The sequence below is a fragment of the Sphaerodactylus townsendi genome, linkage group LG01, assembly GCF_021028975.2.
Source record: "Sphaerodactylus townsendi isolate TG3544 linkage group LG01, MPM_Stown_v2.3, whole genome shotgun sequence".
In the NCBI taxonomy this organism is placed as follows: domain Eukaryota; kingdom Metazoa; phylum Chordata; class Lepidosauria; order Squamata; family Sphaerodactylidae; genus Sphaerodactylus; species Sphaerodactylus townsendi.
In genome coordinates this window covers 135,032,006-135,057,148 of record NC_059425.1, presented here as the reverse complement: position 1 = coordinate 135,057,148, position 25,143 = coordinate 135,032,006, and the positions used below count along the sequence as shown (strand labels likewise).

The 25,143-nt window shown below is 42.1% G+C and overlaps 1 protein-coding gene across 2 annotated transcripts in view; it reads left to right on the top strand.

Moving 5' to 3' along the window:
- The first annotated feature begins 21,312 nt into the window (after window positions 1-21,312).
- The window catches only part of SPACA1 (sperm acrosome associated 1), a 49,523-nt gene continuing 45,692 nt past the window's right edge, over window positions 21,313-25,143 (top strand). For both annotated transcript variants that reach the window (XM_048508377.1, XM_048508386.1), the window contains exons 1-2: window positions 21,313-21,493; window positions 24,632-24,688. In XM_048508377.1, coding sequence (XP_048364334.1) covers window positions 21,346-21,493; window positions 24,632-24,688 — 205 coding nt within the window. In that variant the 5' untranslated portion in view covers window positions 21,313-21,345. The remainder of the gene's footprint in view (window positions 21,494-24,631; window positions 24,689-25,143) is intronic.

The following is a 25,143-nucleotide window of genomic DNA, read 5'->3' as shown; positions in this document are numbered from 1 at the left end:
GACCCTCGGGCGTGGGAACCTTCCCTCCCTCCCTGTCCTGGGGGTTGTCCTCCCCAGAGATGTCCTTATCCAATTGGCCCGAGGGGCCAAGAAACACTTTTGCCCACAGGGCGCCTGATGGTAGAGGCTGCCCTTCCCTGGTTCCCCAGTTGCCTTTTCCCTAAGGCACCATCTGCCAGGCTCAGCCCCACCGCAGTTGCCGCACTAACGGCCGGAGCTGCCTAGCCCCTGAAGTGCCTCAAGCTTCCGAGTTGCACTCACTGGGCCGCAGGCTGCCATGTTTTTTCACTGCGGAAGATGGACTCGCCACACCCTCTTCCCGCCCTCCTTCCCCAGGACCTGACTCCCACGTTCACCAGCCCGTGCCCCTCCCAAGTCACCCCGCTGCAGCGGCAGCTCCTGAGCTCTCCCTGGCTCTCCCTTAAATCCCTTTGCCTGCTTCAAAACCCTTCCCCTCCCCAGCTGCAGCCGGTTGATTCCAAGCCGAGCAGGCTCAGCTGTGCTCCAGGCGCGGCCAGAGCCACAGCTCCTTGGCTCTTCCTCCTTCGGCTTCAGCTCTTCCTCCTTCGGCTTCAGACCACAGCTCCTTGGCTCTTCCTCCTTTGGCTTTAGTCTGGGCGCGGGTGCTGCGCCTGGACACCTCTCACTATCAAATCTAATTTTCACAGTTGCATTGACTCTGCAATTCTCTCTCATGTCCAGGGCAGTATGTTCTGTTCTAATCAAAAGGCTGGGGGTAGGGCCAGAGGTAATGCCTGACATTTATTATATGTTGTTTTGAAGGTTTGTTAAAATGTCATTCTATTAGGTAATTTTCTTTCTTTTCTTTGCTAGATTCCCCTTACTTGGAGTAAATGGTTCTTTCATGTCTAAAACCCAGCAGTTGCCCTTCAAAACAGTTGACTACCAAAAGATCTACTTGAGTGCAGGTTAGAAAAGTCTCCATCCCATATATTCAGCCTGAATTTTATGAATAAGATGGCTGTTCACACACTTTTTATAATGAAATGGAATTCCCATGCATTTGTGTGCCTATTATAAAAAGAATGTGCTTTACTTCATAATCCACAGTTAAAGGCTATGGCCTATTATGCACTTGTGACTTTCCCCACAGTGAACATATGTAACCTCAGCTTGTGGGTTCTGTGGGGCAAAACTTGGAAGGAGTTTGCAACAACTAAATTTTAAACAAAATGGTTTTCTTTGTTTACCATATGACAATTATCAAACATTAACATTTAACTTAACACTCCAAGGTCCTGTTCAAGTTTCATTCCAAGTCCTTCTAATTACAGTCTGATAATGCCAAGTCCATTCTTCCTACTGGTGGTGGGCTCATGGAGACTCCAGAGGCTTGGTGAACTGGATTCAAGATGAAGGTCCCCAGAAAAACTCTCACCATTTACATACACAAAAACCCTGAAACAATAAATTCTAACATTTACAATATAGCAAAAATAAACAACTCCCTTCCCACTAGTTCCCAACAACATTGCAGTTACCTTAAACAAGGTGTTAAGGGCTTATAAAAATCAATCAAGGTCTTAGCCTGGTAGCCTTGCTTCCTCCAACCTCATGAGTTCTGCAGCCTTCTGCTTCTTTTCAGACTCTAGCCATTCCTGAGTTATCTCATTCTTAACATGGGGGTTACACGTACATTCAAGTCCTGGATGTTTAAGTCAGATTTTTGTTGAATGTACATTTTCCACCTCCCAAACTCACTGCCACAAATCCAATAATTCCCTCATCTTCCAAAAGCGGGCAAGTGCCATGTTTTCCCTGCCAGTTCAGGGAAAGCAAAACCAGTCAGTATCTGTTTACTTTGCTTCATGTTTTCTGCTTCTCTCCACCTTCCTCTGCCCATGCCAGAGTAGTTCCATCCACTGCTCAGCAGGCGTTTCTGGGAGATCAGTGGGCTGCCTTCTTAAAAAAAAATTTTTTAAACACAGTCTATTGCAGGAGCAATAGAACATTAAAACATCCCAACCCCCCAATAAAAAGGCGGCAAAAAAAGCAGCATTCTACCTATTGGCCTGGAAGCGACCTGGAAACAGGAGCAGGCAAAATGAAGACTTGGCTTGGAGCAATCAGTGGGACACTTCCTTGCATGTAAACAGAGAAACGTGGGGAAACTCCACTGCAGAGCAAACTGCCTCAGGGTAAGCATCGCATGCAGAGTAGGCCTGTGTTAGTGAACTGCCCATGTTATTAAAAACCATGCACTGTTTGGGTGGTCAACAATATGATGCATACAAAGATCAGTTCCATTTAATTCGAAAAACTCTGAATTATTAATATTATGAATTAGAGTAAGGCTCTCATTTTGGGCACTTTTAAACAGCACATATGGTGTGTATATGTGATTGTGCACTGAACTAGCCACTAGGAAAGTGGTATGTGTGTGTTTTGGATTTTCTGCTTCAAACAACACAATGTGCTCTTGGAGGAGAAGCCTTCATTATAATACTGTAGTTATGGGGGCAAAAAAAAGATACTATTTGTAAATATGTGTGAGGCTGTCACATGATGGTATGCTAACTTCAGCTGTGGGTAGGCTTGCTAGCCTCAGGTTTGGAAATACCTGGATATTTGGGGAGTGGAACATGTGGGTGGGATTTGGGAAGCAGAAAGACTTCAGTAAGGTATAATGCTGTAGAGTCCACCTTCCCAAGTGACAATTTCTCCAGGGTAACTTATCTCTATTGCCTGGAGATCAAATGTAATAGTGGGAAATCTTTGGTCGTTTCCCCACTTACCATCTGCTGCGCGCTACTCTCCCCAAGTAGCGTGGGGTCCCGCGGCACTCCCCACTACAGGGGTGGCAACAATGCAGCTGCCCCGATGCTGCCACTCTCGCGCCCCCTCAGCGCGCGTCATTCCTGGCGCTCCTCAAAACGGCGCCTTGGGGAAGCCCAGGAGCATGCCAGAAATGACGCGCACTGAGAGTGGCGCGCAGCAAAGGGTGGTCGAGGTAAGTGGGGAAACAACCTTTAACTACAACTTGGAGGTTGGCAACCCGAGCTTTGGGTGACATAGGCTGTAACTCAGTCTTGGATTTTAAGGCCACTGCAGGCAGCCATGTTGCCTGAAAGCCCGTTAAACCCAATTTTATACCACAGTTGTTGAAAAGGACCCATTTCTCAAACCATTTCACTGAGCCCTGAATAGCAAGGACACATAATTAAGGAAGCCAGCAAGTATGACTGGCTACTAATTATTGATTTAAAAAGTGGGAGAATTTTCAGGCTGGAGCAGGAGATGCTCTGAAGTGAACGTGTGCATTCATTTTCAAACACATGCAGGAAAAAAAAGCCCTCATCCCAAGCACCAGGAAGGTGTAGAACATGCTCCCACCAGGACTAAATTTAAAAGATGTGCTCAGCAGTGATGAACGTGCCCTAGCATATGGATGCAGCTGACGGAAAGGCTTCTGGACTCTGTTCAAGATAACACTCACATAGCAGATGAACCATTGCAAATCCTACGTCACATCCTCTCCACGAAGCCTTCCTTTAGTCACCTGTGAATGCTATTCAGTTGTCAGAATCTGGAATCTGGTTTGTTGCTGGGTGCAAGTTGAGATATTTCTGTTCAGGATAATCCATCCTGAGCACGTAACATCCACAGGAAATCATCTGCTCTGTTCCACTTGAGAGTCATCAGTTAAATGCACCAAATAACTTGTCATCCTGTGCTTTATATAGTTGCTATAGTAGACTTTGCCTAACATTCTGTCGTTTGATTTTTAAATGCACAGAAATAAAAAAGAATAAAGAAGACAGCATATCTTTCTCAGCAATTGCTTTTACTGATATGATAATATTAAACAAGGGTAGTTTTCCTGAAAATTTCTGAGGGACAAAAGTTTTCAGCCCAGTAATCTGCTTAGTAATATCTCACTACACCTCCATTCTATAATGTTAGAAGGGAAAAAAGGAGAATTAATAAAAACTGTCTTTTTAACTTTCATAGAAAGAACATTTTGACTAGCTGGAGAGCTTAGGAAATTAACAGTGCCATCCTAGACAGAGTCATACCCAGAGGTGGGATCCAGCAATCACCAGTTCCCGAGAGTGGGTTACTAATTATTTGTGTGTGCCGAGAGGGGGTTACTAATTGGGTCTGCTTTTGCATTAGAAATTCCAATAAGTCCAAAAATCATAAAGTCCTGTTGTTTCCTATGTGGCTGGTTAGCGAAGGTAGAAAATGGGATAATTCTCCCTGTTGGGCTGTTTTAAAAACATGTTTTAGTAATATGGTAAAGTTCCTTGTTTAAGGAAAGTATCTTTCTTTTGATTTCTAGAAACAAAATTAAGTATTTGAAAGTGTTAACTATTTGACAGGCAGTCAATTAGAGGAGAAGTGGTTGTTTCTGTTGGCAGTAGACGATAGGACTTGCTATAATGAGTTTAAATTATGGACAGAAAGATACCAGCTGGGAATTAGGAACTTTTTTTACAGTAAGAGTTTTTTACAGTAACAGAGAAATTATTAATGCCCCGCCCCCAGAATGCCCGGCCACATCCATGTCGTGCCCCGCCCAGCCCCATTGGTGCTACGCCACTGTTTGAATCCCACCACCATGGGAACCTGTTACTAAAATTTTTGGATCCCACCACTGATCATACCCTTCTTAATGCTCAGTCCAGAGCTGTCGTGGGCAGCGATGGTGCTGCTTTGGTGCTGCTCCGCCCACTCTCAAGGGCTTTCTTGCAGTGTGGAAAGTTTACCCCCCACACACACACACACTTTTGAATCCCCCAGAGGCGAGACTAGAGCTATGCCATGAAAATCATGGCATATCTCTATCGAGGATTCTGCTGATACACGAAGTCCGAGTGGGTTCTGGAGGCCGACTAGCTCTGGAGGCTGACTAAGGTAGGCCCTGCCCCAGGAATGCCCCCACCATGCCAACATAGCCAGGTTCAGCATGGGAGCGGATGTGCAGTACTGGGTGTTGCAGCCGGGTTGCAGTGGCCAGGCACCAGTGGATTTGCCTCTCCACCACTGTTCTGCAGTCCTCCAGAGGGACGCTGCGCAAGACGGTGAGTTGAGGTGGACCACCGAGAGGCGGCTCCGTGCCTCTCCGGCTGCAGGCATGCGAACAGTCCCTGAGCCTCCACTGGCATACTTCATGCTGGCGGAGGTGTGTTTCTGCACATGTGCGGAAAGTGTGTAGGAGTAGAGAATTCAGCGCAAGCCTGTGAAGCATTGAAGCATGGATTCAACACAGAACTAAAAAAAAGAAAAAAACTCACAACATGGTAGCAAGGAATCATTTCAAGGGAATGAGTGTGAACAAAAGGGGGGGGTTAAAATTATTTACCAACATTTTAGAAGATTTGTGTGGAAAGTGCCATATTGAGGTTAATTCTCTTTTCATACCATCTGCAGCAAAGACTCCTTGACTTTGGAGGGGGGGGGGGTAGGGAAGACACCAGTAGGGGAGGCTGGCAGCTGATTCAAGTCCTGGATGTTTAAGCAGGGGAGTTAGAGTTCTTGCTGAGACCCTGGGGTGGCAATTGGGCTGGAGTGGACAGAGTCTTGCCATGAGGGATCGATGCTTTCTCACTGAGCATGGGAGGGTTGGCTACATCTGTGGCAGCACCTGGAAGGCATCAGGAGTAGCTGCTGCTGTCACAAGGGATACTGGGGACAATGCATTGAGAGGGGATGTATGAAAACAACTGACAGGACTGTCCATTGGAAACAATAGGAAAAGTGAAAATGCCCATTAGACATCAGCAGTCATGAATGCCAAATGACTTGCATGGGTTCAGTTTCTTTACTTTTACTAACAGAGCTCCTTCGTATCCTCACATCTGAGTCCTCTCTCCTGCTCCACCACTGGCAGGGAGAACGGGTCAGGAGGTGGTGTGGCTGGTCCTCAGCAGCATGACTAGGCTCCTGGAAGGTGCACCCACTGGTAAGCTGTGGACTTGTCACTGGACAGACTTGTCACTGGACAAGCCTCTTTCAGAGTTATGTCAGTCTTTGTATCACTTCAGGCAAGGGCCTGCTTGAGGTCTCCAAGGAAGTGGACTGCTAGAGCTCTTGCCAACTCTGTCAACTGCCCAAGAACTGATGGCAATACCTAGTCCCTTTAAGGGGTGGGGGGTATACTGCAGACATGGAGTTAACATCCCTGGTCACACTCTTTCCTGCCCCTTCCCTGTGATGGGTGCAAGGCCAGGCCCGTACGGCCTGCTGGCCCTTGATTGGTTCTATCTGCCCTGTCTGTCATGGCCCAGCCACTGCAACACAATACCCGGTTGGGATGTTATGACATGGTTTCTGGGGTTGTTGACGTGGCTGCAGGCTCAAAAACCCAGCTATGAACTCTTTTTCCTGCCAGCTGCTTCCTGACAAAGTCCTTCAGGGAGCAGACTAGGACCCCCTCAGCTACACAGATGGCCAGCCACATCACAGCTGGCAGTCCTCAGGATTGCCATGCCAATTTCCTTGGGTCTCAGTTTACCTGATCAGAAAGAAAAACTCTCACCCAGTTCACCTCTTCTAGCTCCAAGAAATAAATAGATTTTCTTCCCTCCTTTTGGAAGAAACCTTTTTTTACCATGTCCTAAATGCATCAAAACAACAAATTATTTCCTGAACAGAAAAGCAAGTGATTGCATCTTTCCAATTTGCACCATTGCTTCTAAGATATAAAGACAGTCAGGATAAAATGACCACCCTGGGGTTGTACTTTCTTTTGTCATAAAGCTGAGAGAAGAGGTTCTATAACTTCATCCTTTTAGGACATTGTCACCTGCACATTAATTCTTAACTCCCATCAAAATAGCGAATTAAAAGGGGTTTTTGTTTTGTCTTGTTTTTGTAAGCAGAAAAACTGGGACACAGAACTGCTCCAGAATTCTATACTTGTTTTCCATGGGAAAAACCTCCAATTGTGTTTTTTTGGCAAAATGCTTGGGAAAGTAGACCTATAATGTTATCCTTTTAGGACACTGAAACCTGCTAATTAGTAAACATTGTCTCCAAAATACAGCCAATTAACTCTGACAGCTTTCTTTCTGTAAAACTGTAAAATCTTGGGTAGAAGACAACCCTGTATCTCATTAATTTTATATTCTTCAGTTTCCAAAAGGTGTAATAGCATTCTGTTATGTCTTCCAGTGAATAGTCCAAATTATTTTGTAAATCATTAAAAAGTACAACTTAAGTAATATAATGAGCAGAGAGATTCTTTCAAAGTAAAATATTTTTAAAATAATGCTATATTAGATTATCAGAGTAACAATCTTGACAACTCTTGAAAAGAATGGTATTTGGTTTTGCAGCCTGCATAGAACTCTAGCTGTTTGAAAGTCTGATGTCCCACAAGCTATGCTAATTCTACAGGAAGTATAGATTTCTATTCTGTGCTGTGGTACATCACCAATGTCTTTGTGGCTATCTTTTCAGATCTAGCTAATTGGGAGGTGATGCTGTCTGTGATGTTTATACATCTGCTGCATCTAATAATTCAGCAAGTATTAGCTGGGAGGGGGAGCAGGAATTCATATTTAACTTTAATTATTTTCAGGGTTTTTTTCTTTTACAATAGACATTTTTCTTTGTCATAATGATGAACCTAATTCAACCCAGATACTGAAAGGTATTTTGAAGTGGGGAGCTCAGATCAGGAGATTCCTAAAATTGGTAAAATCAATCATTAGACTAGAAGTATGTGTATATACGAAGTACTAGCAGGGCACCCGTGCTTCGCTACACATACTTTATCACAGGCTCTCTATGAATTTCGGGGTGACATTCAACATACTTCTTTACAGCCTTTGTGAACTTTGGGGTGACATGCAGCATATTTAGGGGTGACATGCAGTAATAGCGTTTCCTGAGGTGCCAGGGAATGGGTGGGATTATGGTACTGGGGGAAGGTAGGAACATATGTCATAACCAGACTATAGGTTCATCTAGGTCTGACTTCCAGCAACTCCTCAAGGTCTTAGGTACAGAATAATCTTTCCCAGGATCAGCAGTTGGAGGTCACGTTATTAAAGATACCAGGAATTTTACTGCCTCCCCATGCCATTTTCCCCAATACAAATTTTGTCCTCTATCCAAACAGCTACTAGTCCTGAAGGAGAAAACCTATAAATATCTTTATATTAAATGATCCCATACCTATCAGTGCAATCCTAAGAAGAATTACATACTTCTAAGCCCACTGACTTAAACGGGTATCGAAAGGTGTAACTGCCAGTGGGGTATCTGCCTAGGGCAGGGGTCTGCAATTGGTGTTTGGAATATGTTGCCACAGGAGGTGGTGATGTTCACTAACCTGGATAGCTTTAAAGGGGCTTGGACAGATTTATGGAGGGGAAGTTGATCTATGGCAGGGGTAGGGAACCTGCGGCTCTCCAGATGTTCAGGAACTACAATTCCCATCAGCCCCTACCAGCATGGCCAATTGGCCATGCTGACAGAGGCTGATGGGAATTGTAGTTCCTGAACATCTGGAGAGCCGCAGGTTCCCTACCCCTGATCTCATATGGCTACCAAACTTGATACTCCTTGATCTGAGATTGCAAATGCCTTAGCAGACCAGCTGTTCAGGAATAGCAGCAGCAAAAGGCCATTGTTTTCACATCCTGCATGTGAGCTCCCAAAGGTATCTGGTGGGCCACTGCAAGTAGCGGAGTGCTGGACTAGATGGGCTGTGGTCTGATCCAGCAGTCTCTTTCTTATGTTCTTATGTTGTTTGGTAAATGTTTTGCTGAGGGTGAATTGTGAGAGATTTACATGCTTAATATCCACTTGCACTGGCTTGGAGCTGTTTTTCAGGCTAACAACCCACCTCATAGAGTTGGTGTGAGGACAAAATTAGGAAAGAGTTGGTGGGGAGAGAACCATGTATGTTTTACTGGAGGTGGGAGGTGTTTTGTGAGCTGGTGCATTGTTTGGTCATGGTGGGGGAGGGTGGCTGCCCAGGGTTTTTTTTGACAAACTCAGGTTCTGTCCCCGGGCTCCAGTTTGCCTAGATACGCCTCTGGTAACTGCTAAACATACAGCCGCTTTGGGATGGTGCCTTAGGATCTATATTGCAAATATGGTGTGTGGAGAAAGGGTGAAAAGCCCCTCCCACTGTACCATGATCCCAAATTGATTTAGCAGTCCCTTGGACTGCTAATACTCCTTTAGCAAAATGCAGGAGATCAAATTGTATTAGTTTTAGTTGTGTTCTGTATGTTAAAGAGTTGCATCCACCTCAGTTCTTCTTTTTTTTTTTTGCATTATATCCACAAAATTATTAGGAATGGAGGCAGGGTTTTGGTGGCTGTTTTTTCCCCAATCTTCCCATCCTGTGCTTACCTTGAACTTTAAAGGAAACAAATAAATTAAACACAATGGAGATTATTGGTGTAAAACATAAGTTCATTATAATTTTCTTTCCTCCTTTAACTTTATATAAAATAGGACTTTGACAACTCCATCAAATATTAAGAATAACAAATATTAAAAGATGCAGTGATACACCTCAGTAGGTATTCTGCAATCTAATTAAATTTAAGGAACATTGATTATTTACAAAAACTGATTTGCTGGAAAACAAAAGATTCAATTACAATGTAACTTTTAATAGTACATTTAGAGGCATTAGTGCAATTATTTTAGTTAGCCAAAGCTTTTTCATCTTCTTCTAATCAAACTCACAATTAAATAAAATTAAGGTCTATTGTATGCGTGGGCAGGTACAATATGATGAGTTCAGGAATTCTAGAAGTCTCTAATTTATTTTGATTGTCATTTTATAAAAATAAAGGTGACTGGGACCCGAAGAGGCTGGCTCTTCTTAAGGTCACGATTTCTTGTTTCTCTACTAGGTAGGCAAATTCTCCCCTGCAGAAGTTTATTTTATATTTAATCTTCATGATATATTTATGTATTTTGATGAATAAATTATAGCATTATATCCTTAGGGTCATTGCTATTTGCTCTTTCACTTCCACACCTACTCTTTGGCACATGAAATTCCATTTATGCTGCATGTTTTATATAATCCACAATAAATCTGAAATACAACTGCAGTCTCAAAGTCTACTACAGTACTTCTCAAAAGTTTATTAGTATTAAGTTAATTGTGCCAGAAATCAGTCTTGGGTAAACAAAATTTCATTGTGGTTTCCTGCAGGGTGCATCTATGGATTATATTTTCATATGAGAACACATTCCACGGCAGCATTAACATTTCTAATTTCAGTTATATCATGTGAATTAATTTTAAATTTTAAAGTACCACTGGAAAACTAATTAATTTTCCTGTAAATAATTAATATTTACATTATCATTGGCCATTTACGCATGCCAATTACTCTCCTGCAAAATGTCCCTAGCCGAGCTTAGCTGCCATTTTGCCTGCCCAGCCACTTCCTTGTTGTTTCCATGCAACCTCCATTTGCGGAAGTTGCCTGCTGCCTCCCCCCATCCCGGGCCCGGTGTAATTTACAAGTTTGGTCTAGGGAAGTTAACACTTGGCCAACCTTGTAAATTTCACTAGGTTCACTGCTCCAGCTATAGACCTTCACCATTAAAATTAAAAAAGATAAGATCTTCTGATTTTCCTGAAATGCTGGCCCGAAAAGTGGAAGAAGCTACTGTGGTCTGGGCCTGAGAAAGTGGGGAGGAGCGAGAAAACCCAAGGAAAGCTAAACACCCAGTGATCTCCTTTTCTTTTCCTGTGAAGGGAGAGAAAAAGTCACTCTTAAAATACTTTTGGAAACAGTGGGGATTCTCTGCTCTGACAGTGGGGTGAAGAGGGAAAAAAATGTCAGGTTTGATTCTTGGTGTGCATAACCAAGAATCAAAACTGAAGGGAGTGTATGCTCAAAGTGAAGGAGACCACGCATGAGTAAATGGCCATAGTCATTTTAGTGTTATAAGCCACAGATCAAGGAAATGTCATTCGTTTTTCAATTCCAGGGTTTACTATGTGTTTAGTCCCATGTGTTTCAATAGTACATCAACATAAAGCCAATGACTTGGAACAGTGTTTAAAAAATTGTCCCAACAGAAATATTGTTCTAATACTCTTCCAAATATTGTAGCTGCATATTAATTAAAAGTAATTGGAGATAAGGCCCAGAGATCCAACTGTGGAGGACATTAAAATAATGGTATCCTATGAGAATACAACAAATATATACACTACTAGACAGTGTGGAAAAGTGAATTCTGTATTTGACCCTCTTGATGTGCTTACACTGAAACTGAATGTGGCGTTTAAATAAGGATATATGTCAAAAATGGTTCTACAGAAAGCTTTTGGCAGTTCTACTTTTACCTGAACCCTGGTAAATTGTAAATTTTATGTGATGACAGAAACATGGTATATAAGGTATAAACTAAATAGGCATAGTGAACCAGTCTTGGGTGTTAATTATATAAATAACTGAGAAGATACTCATGTAACTATAACTGTACATTTCCAGCTTCACTTTTTTGGTTGTATAAATACATAGATTTTGATGCTTAAACTGACCTGACAATGACCTTTTTAATAGGAAAAAGTGAGTAAAACAAAAGCAGACCAAGCAGAATATGAATGCAGGAGATCTGATTACTAAAGAATTGATCAAATAAACCAGACAATCTAATTAGCCAGTGATCAAATTAAGCAAAAGTCTCTGTTAGAAGTCTCATAATTGAGTGATAGATAATTAACTGGAATTGTTTATGTAATGTAGGGTGCAATCTACCCAGGCCTATGGCTGTGAAAGCTCTACAGTAGTCAATAGGATTTGTAGGGTATGATGAATTGTACACCTACAATCTCTTGTGCTGCAGAAGAAGATTCTCATCTTCACTTTTTGTGGCAGTCTTTTAATTAAAAAGAATCCGAATGATCTTTTTAAAAGCAGCAACATGAGATAATGCCATTTTAGTTGGCTTTCTGGGTAGGGATCATGGGTTGTTCACCTTGAGTAGTTGCCTGATCTGGCTTCAGGACCTATTGATTCAAATCTATAACACAGGCCATGTTTTGTTCCCTATATGCCCATTTATTTCTCTAATATCATCTCTTCCTCTCTCCTGCTTCATTTTGAAAGAAAGAAAGAAAGAAAGAAAGAAAAAGAAAGAAAGAAAGAAAGAAAGAAAGAAAGAAAGAAAGAAAGAAAGAAAGAAAGAAAGAAAGAAAGAAAGAAAGAAAGAAAGAAAGAAAGAAAGAAAGAAAGAAAGAAAGAAAGAAAGAAAGAAAGAAAGAAAGAAAGGTGTCATGGTAACACCAGTAAAATCAACACTCAGATGTAATCCAGTTGTGGCTCATTGTCATTGGTGAAAGTCTAATTATCTTAAGATGGGATGTCCATCTGATGATGGCTTGTGAATGTGAGTTAAATCTACGCTCCATAGCATTTTATCCTGTTCCCTGTATCCTACCAAAATTAAGACACATTAAAAACATTACTTGCAGTTTTATTTGTAATGAAAAAAGAATAAATTATCCCTATTTCATACACATATTATTATGCCAGTGCCTTATTCAGATCCTGGAAGGCAAAGGCCTGTTAGAAGGGATCTTTCAAGAGTATAGAATTTCCCAGCAAATGCACTCTCAGCAGATCAGTTATCTTTATTCGAACCAATCAAATATGATCTGTATCCTTAAAATACTTACTATCAAATAATGCACATTTTATTATTGTCTCTAAGGCCGTTTCCGCACAGCCCATAAACTTGACGGCTCATGAAGGCGGTAAAACGCCGCCCCCAGGCTGCTGTTCGCCATACGGAAGCGCTTGCTGCGTTGCAATGCAGCAGGGCGACTCCGACTCCGCTTCCTTCCCCAGGGCGGCGCCAGCTCTTGCAAACAACAACCCCAGCTTTAGTGGTTGTTGGAGAGTAAGCTGCTCTTCCCGGCGGGCGCTGGTGCAAACCGCGCCAAGCGGGAAGACGCTATCTCCCTCACGATTATTTCGACTCACGATGTCCAGCAAATTAAAATCACGCCTGCTGAGCCAGATGCAGGCCCGCCCACACCGTCCTCCAACCTCCAGGGGTCAGAGGGCAGCGTATGGGCCTTTGGATGGCCAGCAGAGCAATAACGAGGACATCGCGGAGTCCAGATCTGAGGAGCTGGAAGAGTATGCGGCTCGCGTCGCCGGGAGCCGCCTCTCCTGCGGGCGTCTTATCTGCTTGGCCTGCCTCGCGCCTTTGCGTGCGTCTTGGCGGGCTTCCGCCCCCACGCCGCCAGAACTCTTGCCAGGCTGGGGGCGCAAGGTGGCCTTGCGGAAACGGCCTAACTGTACTGATCCTTGAGAAGAACAGATATGAATGAACCTGAGGATATAGAAGTAGAATGCATACATTACAAGAGAGGACCTTCAAGAAACTTGTGGGAGTAGCTATCCCATTCTCCAGTCTTTGGCGTTTTCCCCATGGACAAAATATCCTGGGATAAGGAGGTGAAACATCCCAGTTCAGGCATGGCTTCCGGGCCCAACTCAGTGCTGCCCCATGAGATTTCCCTTATCCCGCAGCTGTCAAAAAATGATGAAATTGGCGGTTCTTTTGAAAAAGCCTGCGCTGAACCCGCTCCCATGCAAACACCGTGGGAGATGGACCGGTTTATTTTTCTGGCTTCGCCACCTGCTCTCCCCTCCCTTTAGCTGCAGCCAATCAGAACGTGGGAAAAACGGAATCTATGTAAACTATGCAAATGTATGGAAACTATGTAAACAACGTAAAAGTAAACATTCATGTGGAAAATGAAAATATTCTGGAGGCTCATGCATAATTCACTGGGGGTTTTCCTCCCGACCTGAACGCACTAACGGGCAGCCATGAAAAGGGAAACACCGGGATAAAAATACCCTGGGATATATGATCCCAGGTTTATCCCAGGATATTTTGTCCATGGAGAAAACACCTTTGCTTCTCCCCCCTGCCCTTTCTTCTTCCTCTTGCCACCCTTTGTTTTACTTTCTGTCTCCTCCCTGCCTGTCTTTTCTCTCTTTCTGCCCCCTATCTCATCATTCTTTCTCTCTCTTTCTGCCATCCCACCCTTGACTCTTCTGGCCTACTTCCTCTCCCCCTTCCAAGGCCGCATGGCTGGTACTCCCAGCCGCTCAACTGCTTCCTTACCCCCAGAGCATCAGTGGCTGCAACAGTTCTTCTGGAATCAAGACTGATCTCCCAACTACAGAGATCAGTTCCCCTAAGGGTTGCCAGCTCCAGGTTGGGAAATTCCTGGATATTTGTGGGTGGAGCCTTGGAAGGGTGTGGCTCAGGGAGGGAAGCAACTCAGCATAGCATAATGCCATAGAGTCTATCCTCCAAAGCATCCATTATTTCCATAAGAACTGATCTCTGTAATCTGGAGATCAGTTGTAATTCTGGGTGGTCTCCAGCCCTCACTTGGAGGTTTACAAAACTAGTTCCCCTAGAAGAAGCAGCTGTTGGAAAGGTGAAGTCTATGACATCATATCCTTCTTTGGTCCCTTCCCTCCTGAAAATCTACTGTCTCCAGACTCCACCCCTCAAATCTCCAGGAATTTCCTAACCTGGATTTGGCAACCCTATATCCTTCCTACTCAACATCTAACTTAACTTTATCTGCCCCACTGTTTTACATTTTCTGTCTCTTCCCCCTCATAGCTTCTACTTTGGAAAACTACAATCTTTCTCCACAGTGGGAACCAAAGCATCTTACATTTTCTCCTATCCTCCCATTTGTCTCTCCAACAACCCTGTTAAGTAGGCCACACTGAAAGTGTGTCACTGCTCCAAAATCACTCAGTGAGTTTCCACAGCAGCAACATGGGAATTTGAACAGGGTTCTCCCACACCCTGCTCTGAAGCTCTAACTGCTATACCGCACTAGCTTTCATAGGGTGCCTGTTGTTGAACAGCAGCAAGCAGCAAGGCCTAGTTAATCAGAGACAGCTACTCCAGGCACTGTTGAGCCAGCTGGGAATGGAAGCAGATGATCCATGCCTGGCTAGGCTGGCAGAAGATTTAAAATCCCCATTGTTGTTCTCAGTTTTCAGATTTTTATGCAAATTTGGGGAATACATCTTTGAGGTAAGTGTGTTCCCTATCTGCAGATTTAAGACAAAGTTGGGAAATAGACATATGAATATGCCTTGAACTAGATTAGATGTATTATGACAATATTGAAACATCAGATTGAAACATGGCATGAATTTTCAACAAGGATTGTAATAATACTGCCATCATTTAGCGTTCACAGATTGATGCATCCTGGAGATAAACTGTACACTTAGGAAGCAGCCTTTTTCCAACACAAAAGCAGGTTTAAGCAAAATACAATAGACCACTGACAGACCTCTTCCTTATATTTATGGATGGTATTGATGGCCATTTCCTCTGCTGCTAACAAGCAAGGGATAATAAGAGTATTGTATAGGTATGGTGCCTAGGTAAATATCTAAGTGTATTTATTTTTTTGTTCTGTAGCCCTGAAAAATTGGTTGGGAGGTCATCCAAAGATGTTTCCTTGCTGAATCTATCTGCCAAGATGTAGCATAGGCCAGAAAATAATTCAAAGTAATGTGGCAGATCCAGCTGTCCAGAAATCTATTTCTAATCCAGGAAATAATTTATGAGAAGTGAAGATAGAATTGTATGTGTTCTGGTGTTGGCAAGATTGACAAAAACAGTAAGTTCATGAACCTTATTTGGAAATAATGTGTAAAATGATGGTTTCTAATTGCTTCTTTAGAAACCTCCTTGTAATCTACTGGTTTTTGTTTGAATGCATGGTTTTAATTTAGTAACTATCTTTTTAGTAACTATCTTTTTTAGTAATTTAGTAACTATCTTTTTATCCCTCGGGGATGGGGCGGTCTATACATTTAAATAATAAATAAATTAATTAAAATTTTGCAGTGCTATGAGAGGAAGGGCATTTATATATCCAAAAAAGACTACGTAATTATAATTTTTATGCAATTTACTGTGAAAGTAAAACAAGACCCTTAAAACAAAGATTGCGATCTTAAGCCCATTTATTTGAAAGCCATTTCTAACAAATTTTACTTCCAGCTCTACTGGATAATACTTCTTCCAATACCATCCTAAGTAGAGTTATATTCTTCTAACAGTACATCCTAAGCAAAGTTATAGCCTGCTAAATCTATTGAGATCAATGGGCTTAGATCAGTGTAGCTTGGTTTAGGATTTTATCTAAGTGTATTTCTAGTTCATATGTGCTTCACAGTGTATAGTGTATAGGACAGGCCTGTATTATTGACCTCTTATAAAATGGAAGGCTGATGCTAATGAATAACATCTTGTTTTAACAGGTGAGTTCATGTCTGAGCTTTGAACTGAGTGTGCTTCATGCTCTTAACCACCACATTATATGTACAGCAGCCTGCAAATGCATGTCACAATAAACCAATTATCTCCAAGATGCAGCTTTTTTTTCCTTAACAGAGCTCTGGTTTTCTTGTTAGATACATTTATCATTTCCCGCTAGCTATTCAAGCACCTCTTGATGAGTTTTTAAATATGCCATAATCGTTCTCTTCTTTATTTCCTGCAGGAAAAAAACATGTTCAGTTTTCAGAGGTGTTTGTTTATGTCAGTGAGAGGGAGCTTTGCTTGCTCTTGTGTGGGAGAAATTACTGACAGGAAATTAAGTTAAAGAAATTAGCTTTGCATTCTATAGAGAAATCTGTGTATCGTCCCATCTCCCACCTGAGAGAGTTGTCTCATCTTGATCCAGCTTTCTGTCAATGTCCTCCTGTCCTTTTCAGTTAAGAGATCCCTTTCAATTGGTTGATAATTAGCTATGTCAGAGGACAATACCTGGTGTGGCTTTTGGAAGAGATTATAGATTTCTAGTTGCAAAGGATTATTCCTTCATAGGATTTAGAGTTATCGGCCAAGAGACTTTAGAATTGGATTCTGAATTCAGAAGAAAAACAGTGGAAAGGAACACAAGGGCATCATTATCTTGGACATATTTCAGCATTCCTAAATTTTACACCAATAGTCCAAATTAGTCCCCTCACAAGGACTGTACCAACTCCCTATAGACTATTTTTTCCTATGACTTCAACTGTACATTGTTATTCTCCTACCCCCAAAGATTTCAGCATTCATTTTCCTAATAGACCTTCTTGACTGGGAGCACTTACAGTGCAAGTGCATTATTAAGGTGACAGAAGAATTAGACCAGCTCACAGGTTATTATGGTTGCCATAGGGAGATTACTTTAAACTGCATTAGGTGGTAACTGTTACCATACAGTTGCACAAAAAATTACTCTCTATATAATTGGGGCAATTTTTTCCATATAAGCAAAAGAAAAAGAATTTTGCTAGTTTAGAGAAAAATGTACCAATGGCAAGGTAAATTATGCTACACAAAAGAACAATATCGAATCCACAAAGCAGACATAATAACAGCAATGTTTGGTTGTTTTTTCGTTGTGATAAAGGAATGTGCCTAATTCTAGAAGTAAAGTGCTAGGCTATTGTTTTGTTAATGTAATGATCAAAACTTCAGTCCAAAATGATTAAACACCACAGATATGCAACTAGTAGAATAGCAGTAGGAATGTGTGTGTATAAATGAGAGAGTGTAGGGAAAGGGACAGCTTGCCAGTTTTCTTGCACTTGCCTGCTGGGCCACAGTTTTTAGATTCTAGCTTAAGATTCTATTCTCCATGGAACTGAATGGATACTTATACCTATTGCAAGCCGATTCTTCTCAGAGCTCATGAAGCAAATTGGTTGAAATTTGTAGAGATTTTAGAAATGTCTCCATGATTTAAAAGATCATTAGCAGCGCTTTCTCGAAACTTTTTGCTGCAAAATCTGGATTTTAGAAGCACCATGACAAGAGCATCTAGGTATATATCTAGGTTTAATGCAACCCAAAATCTCTTCCAATATGCTTTGACTTCCTGATAGTTCCAAGTTATATACAAATAACTGTCTATAAGCTGAGTAGATTGAATGCCATTCTGTCAGAACTACTGAGTGATTATTAAATGAGCTGTATTCTGAGCAAGTGTGTCAATGTGGTTCTGATCAGATACCCTTCAACATTCTCAATTCAATTGGGGCCTGCCTAGTGTGGCAAGAGATACATGGATATACAACCTTTCATTTGGGACTCTAGATGCAAATTGGATAATTTAAGGGTAGGGTGTGGTGGGTTTTTTTTTTTAAGCAAAGGTGGATTTTAAAATTATGTTAGCAGTTGCCAGGTTTTCCCCCCAGCTGATTAAGATAAAAAATATTAATTCCTGATTATTTATACAGATATATCTCTAAATATGTTCACCTTTTTTCTTTCAGAAGGGGGGTTAAGGACTGTGGAGCCAGTGTAACCCTGGTGCCAGCACAATTGCCAGTCCACATGCTATGTTCACTGCTGTGGGGGTAACTTAAGCCAGCGAGCTTTGCAGCTCCATGCTGCCTTGGAGTCTCTGATGTCACTGTGGCAGCACTTCTCTGCTGCAGGACCCTGTGCCAGCTAATGGGGGCAAAACTGACTGTAGTCAGCTTCCTCAGGTCTTCCAGCCCAGGAATGTCCCCTTTTGCTGGCAGCAACTTATGCCAGCAAAAATGCAAGGGCAGCCCGGTGGATAGGCCACTTTCAGTGCGGTAGGTATGTTTAGTTTTTTTTAATTTTGCTGTGCTGCTGGGAAGACCTCTGTGGAGGATGGTACATCTGCATCATCTCCACCCACCGCCCATCAACCTCGCCCTCATGGATTGGGCTGCCAGTGTGACCCTCTTCAGAGCTGAATTGGCTGTATGAGAAGCATCATTAAAGTGAAGTAAAAGATAATTGAAGAAAAGCACAATTGAGATATGAAGGAGGAAATATGGAAATAAATCTCTCCAAAAATACTAGAACACAGGATCACTCTGTTGAGCCAGCCAGACATTCACTTTATTTCTAAATTACTTCTGGTCCTCGTTTGGATATGACGTATGCACCTGTTTCTTTTATGCCCCCATGTTGGACTTTTTATGCCATCTGTTTGTATCTGTTTTTGAAACTTAGATATTGATGATGTTTTAATGTTTTATAGATTTATCGTATTTATGATATATGTTTTACTGTAAGCCACCTTGAGTCTTTGGAGATATGGTGGGATATAAATGCAAGAAATTAAAATAAAAATAGAGTGACTAACGTTTCAGAATCAACAAAAGGAGAATATGAACCTATTTTAGTCATAATTTGATTTATAGGCCACCCTTTCCCAAACAGCCTCAGGGGGTTCATTGCCACAGCCTGTGGTAATAGACACATCCAGAGGTGGCATTTAAAGGGATTTTAAAAATCATCACCAAAAAATTCACCATTAGCTATCACAATAAAAAATAGATCTTCCATATTCAACATAAATCTGGGCACTAAGGGATGGCTGACTGTGAGCCCAGGCAGTGGACCTTTCTTCAGTTCCAGGAAGGAAATACTTAGAATGATCTGATTCACAGTATGCACATTGCAAGGAGGTTCCTGTAATGTCAGTTCCACTCCTAGTCTCAAAACATCCTTCTGTTGCTATAGTCCTTGCCATGACCCAACGTTAGGATTCTGTCAACCGGCTTAGAAGGTCCAAATAACTCACTATAAAGAGTAACCAGCTCCTGTGCTGCTGTTACTGATGGTGTTATACAGAGAGGCCCAAAACTCTCAGCATAATTCCATCCAATAGTTGTTGGTCTGGATCTGAGCCTGAGTTGTATAGAAAATATGGTAAAGGATTAGTTTTAGGACACTGAGAAAAGTTAAAGGATGGTGTTTTTGAACTCTTACAAGGAAAAGAACAGGGCATTTCAAAAGAAAAGCAATTGTAAGAACATATATGTCAGAGTAGGGGAGGGTTCTTTACTATACACATGACAAGTGAAAGTAGGCTGGAAGAGTCCATCTGAAGGAACAGCCACGTCTGGATAGAAACACAGAGACAGCTGGAAGGGACCCTACGGGTCTTCTGGTCCAACCCCTTGAACAATGCAGGACATTCACAACAATCCCCTTCTTTAGTGACTCCTGCTCTATGCCAATACACTATAACAATGCACAATATAAGGAGTCAAGCCATGTAGGAAAATGTGGAGACCTTCAGGAATATTTTAGAAGTGGGATTTTTTTTCCAGAATAATGCACATGGGATTATTTATTTACTTCATTCATATCCTGGCTTTGTCCATAATGGGAATCATTTGCACTCCTCAAAACCCTGTGAGATTGGTTAGACTGAGTGCAACTGGCCCAAGGTTACCTTCCATAGAAAAGTGGGAATTTAAACCTAGTTCTCCCAAATCCTTGCCTGACATTCTTAACCACAACACTACACTGGATGGATTAAGAGACTCCTGGACATCCAAACAAAGAGCAGAGAACAAATCTACTCAGGTGTGAAGGGTGGTTCTGAAAGGTTCTCTGAAGAGCCCACTAAAAAAAAAAAGGAAATACATTTAAAGAAAAATCCATGCAACCTTACAGGGACAGTGGGATAATTACAAAATGCTTTTCTGAAGATCCAGTGGGGTTGCTGTGTTGGTCAGATACTGCAAAAAACAACACAAAACAATCTTTTAGAACCTTGAAGGCTAACACAACTGTGCCATAAGCTTTCAAGGTCCTGAGCTGGATGTCATAAAATCCATTGAGTAAATTCTCAATCATCAAGATTTTTATCCATAAATATGGCTGCCAGTTCTGGACTGGGAAACTGCTGGAAATGTTGGGGCTACAGTCTGGAGAGGGGAGAGATTTCAGCAGGATGTAAAGCCATACAATCCACCTTCCAAAGCAGCCATTATCTCAAGATGAACTGATCTCTATCATTTGGAGATCCGTTGTAATCCTGGGAGATCTCCAGCCACCAACTGGAAAGGAAAGGAAAAGAAAACAGGATGGGTTAGTTTGTGAAAATTCCATGTAAAACTTAACAAACATACCAGGTAGCACAGTGGTCATTCTTAACAACTGTGAACAATAACCTAGTCTCATTAGTTATATTGCACAACTGAACACCTATGGACTAAGTCGAGAAGGGATAACTTGGGGTGTGACACAGAAAGAATGGTTCTGTTGAGAGTTCTGGGAGATCCTGTAAGCAACCTGATCGAGGTGACCGGTGAAAGGCCAGAAGAAGATTTTGGACCACGTTTTCGCAGCCCCCAGAGTCCCAAGTAACGGTGTGAGGCACGCTGGACGAAGGAAGGTCCCATGAAAACGGCGCTTTTTTGCAACAGCCGCCCTTCTTCGAATACTGAACCGTCTTCATTGTGACGCCTCAATGGTTGCCGCGGGTTCCACGCGGCGGTCTCCGCCCTGGTTTGTCTCAGGAAAAGGCCGCAGCAGCCTCGGGGCGCTGCTGAAATGGGGCTCCGAAAGGCCGCGGGTCTGGGGAAACTCGGCCTGCCCCTGGGGCTCCTCCTCTGCTTGCTGGCCCAGAAGCCCGCAGGCGACACGAATACTTCTGCGGACGAGGCGGACCATGAGCCAGTGGTGACATTCGTGGACTCGGGTGAGGAATTAGAAGCTGGCTGCGGTGCACGATCCAAGAATGGGCGGGCGGGCAGCACATAAAAGTCAAACACGGGCGGGTCAAAGCGCCCAAGGCCCGCGACAGTCACTGCGGGTAGTAGTCCTAAACGCACTTCGGCTTCATTGAACTCAATGAGACGTGCTTCGGCGTAAACATGTTTAGGACTGCTCTTCCGCCCACCTCCTCAGCTACGGCGGCTCACAGCACCTGGAGCAAAAAAACAACAACCCAAAACCGTTAAAAGACATGACCTTTTCGCTTCGTTTATTTTGCAAACGGGTCTCACGCGTTTGAAATTTGCAGGCTGCTTGAAACACCCTGGTGGAAATGAGGCTTCTGCGAGCTCCCCCACCCCCGCCCCGGACTTCCTTTATCCAAATTCTAATGAATGTTCAGTATTTTTCGTTGTACTGCCCAGCTGTTGCTTGCATGTTGCGGTAATCCTTCCTCACTCACACTGTCCTTTCTTAATATTCCACTTGGAAGCTGAAGCTTGTTTGGTCAATGCATATGTTAGACCAGATATTTACAAGACTGAATAAGAATGGTGACTGTTGAGCAAGAGTTAATCATCACCAGGATGTAATGAACCTTTTTTTAAAAAAAATCCGCCCTCCTCAATTTGATTTGCTATGGTTGGGAAGGAAGCCAACTTAGATCTCTTGAAGAGGGGAAATGTTGAAAGGCTCCACGTTTACTAGTGATCACTGAAAGCTGGCAACTGAGGACGAAGGAAATGTACTGGATACTTTTTAATTCTGTTTGTTAATTCAGGAGACATTCTTCAGATGCTGTGTTGCTGTGCCATCTTAACAAACATGTAATTAGGGCAGAGGTTTCCAAATGTCTGATAGATGAAGAACATTCTCCTCTCCTTATTAAACTGACAACCACAGCTCATCTTTATAAGATATTTTTGAAGTGTAGGATTACTGGTCCTCAGTAATTTTCCTTTGTATTTCTACAAAAATGGTGACTGGTTTATATGGCCAAACTGAATTTGGCAGCAGAAGTGTGCACTGGTCTCTTGTCACTTTTCACAAAATGTAAAGAGGAGCAGTGTGGGTCCAACTGGTTTTGAGGACATTGTATAGAAGGAAGAGAACTTAATCCTTCTGTCAGTAATAAAACAGAGTTACTATTTGGTTTGTTAAGGAAAGTGCATATAAGTTCTCATGTGGTTTGTACACAGTTTGCCTCACAGAACAAATAGGATGATACATCTATGGGTGGCTACTATGACTAAAGGGAATCTCCATGTTCAGATTCAGTAAGCCTCTGAACAGCAGTGCCAGGAGGCAACATTGGGGTGGGTGGAGGCCTTGGTCTCTATGCCCTGTTGTTGGATCTCCCTAGGACCTGGTTGACCGTTGTGCAAGACAGGATGGTTTACTAGATGAACCTCTAATCTGAACCAGCAAGGCTCATTTTATGGTTCTTATTTTTGTTTTGAGATGGCTATTTCCATCTGGAAAATAACATGAAATAAGGGTAAACTCCCTTTAGCTCAGTGGTTCTCAATCTGTGGGTCGGGACCCCTTTGGGGGTCGAACGTCCCTTTCACAGGGGTCGCCTAAGACTCTCTGCATCAGTGCTCTCCATATGTAACATGGATAAATTTTAGGGTTGGGGGTCACCACAACATGAGGAACTGTATTAAAGGGTCGCAGCATTAGGAAGGTTGAGAACCACTGCTTTAGCTGTTAGCTGCCCACTCTAAACTATGGCCCAATGAGGCTGGTTTTACTTCTGAAAACCTGGACAAGATGTTTATTACAGTCATCCTGTGTCATCTTATGTCATTAGCCCTTAGACTATCCAGTGCCTGAGATTAGTAACGAGCTGCCTTATCAATGCAACTGACTCTTCAATTTGCTGTTATTGTGTAAACAATAAATATGCCTCTACTCATTGGTTTCATTGTAATGTTACACTGAGGTAGCTAATGTACGTTATGGCCCGCAGTGGTGGGATTCAAATAATTTAACCACCGGTTCTGCTGGTGGAATTCAAATAATTTAACAACTGGTTGTTTACAAGCACCATTTTAACACCTGGTTCTGCTGAACTGGTACAAACCTGCTGAATCCCACTGCTATGTATGGGTGATTTACAATAATTCATCTGTGCTCTATGCACATGTGTTTTATGTATTCACAGTGCAGTCCTAAACAGTTGTAGTCTCCTTTCATTGTCTCCTTTCATTGTTATCAAGGGCTTAGAATGGTGTAACTCTGCTTAGGATGGTACTGTCAGTCTCTCTAGTTATTGTAACGTTAATTAGGTTTAAATTAAAAAGGGCTACAGTGTAAGGATTTCTCAGCTTGAAAAAATGTGCCCCTGCTAGTTTATAGCCATATTTTAGCTCTTGCCTCTAAAGCGGAGGTCATATGGCAGCTCTGTCACTAATAACCACAGTCAATGAAAAGATACCTAACAAGGTAACAGTCTTTTGAATCTGTAAAATTTTCTACTGTTGAGATGCATATGTAAGTAGCTAAAGTTGAAACATCTATACTTTGACCTGGCTTAGATATATTGTCAGACTCACTGATTTACTTACTTCATTTTACTTATCTTATTTTTGCTGGACCATCTGTCTTAGATTTAGATTAAGCACCAGAAAAAGGGTAAACATATAAGTATAATAGTGATCATGTATTTGATTTGTGCTTCTGAAAACAGTTTTATCCTGCTAATAGAATCTTAAAACATGGTGATATGAAAAATGCCATTTTGCAGAGCAGGAAGGAAATTAACCATATTACATGTTTGTAATAATAATATGCTTTATTATTTAACAGAGAAACTGTTAGAATAAAGATGAATCTTTTAAAATTTACCTACTGATCTAAATAAAAATAATAAGCTGTTGTGCAGGCTGAAATGTGAACTGTGTTTTTGAAAATCCGCTAAATGTAAAAAGAATCAGATTCATCATGTTGGTCTTATTTTAATATGACATTATTCTGGAAAGGGCCATTTTTATCCACATTATTCTATTAAGTGGGAAAGTGTTACACATTTTGTTTTATATTCCAAGTGAAAGGCTCTGATTACGTTATAACTGACTTGCTTTACATTTTGTGCTTAGTTTTGGCAATGTTCTTTTTTCAGGTTTAAATGTAACAGAACCCAAGGAGGTAGAATTTGGACCGTGCACAGTTACATGCGGTAAGAAGAAACGCAACTAAATAAAACTTTAATATAATTTGGTGCGTTTAAAAAAAAACTTTTAGAAACAATGTGCTAACATTAGTAGTTCTGCTGTTGTAATTTGTATGTCACGATTTACCTCTCATTGATTCCAGTTGCAAGTAAAGACAATTAAGGACAACAATCTCCTTGATTTTCATGAGAAATTTAGATAAGATACGTCATTTTATTAAGCAGCCTGTAAGCTCCTGAAAGCCAGCTCTTCTTGTTTGTTAGTTCCTGAGCTGTTCTCGCTTTATAAAAAAACATTTTCTGCACAAAGACCCACTGTTCACAGCTGCCTCTATGGCAGCAGAACCCTGGCACCACTGGCAAGCCTTTCTGTGGTGGTGGCAGTACCTAGGAGCCACTGGCAGGGCCATGTGGCTGCAGCCAGGCTGGAAGATGAGTAGGGGAAGGAAAGGGGGAGCAGG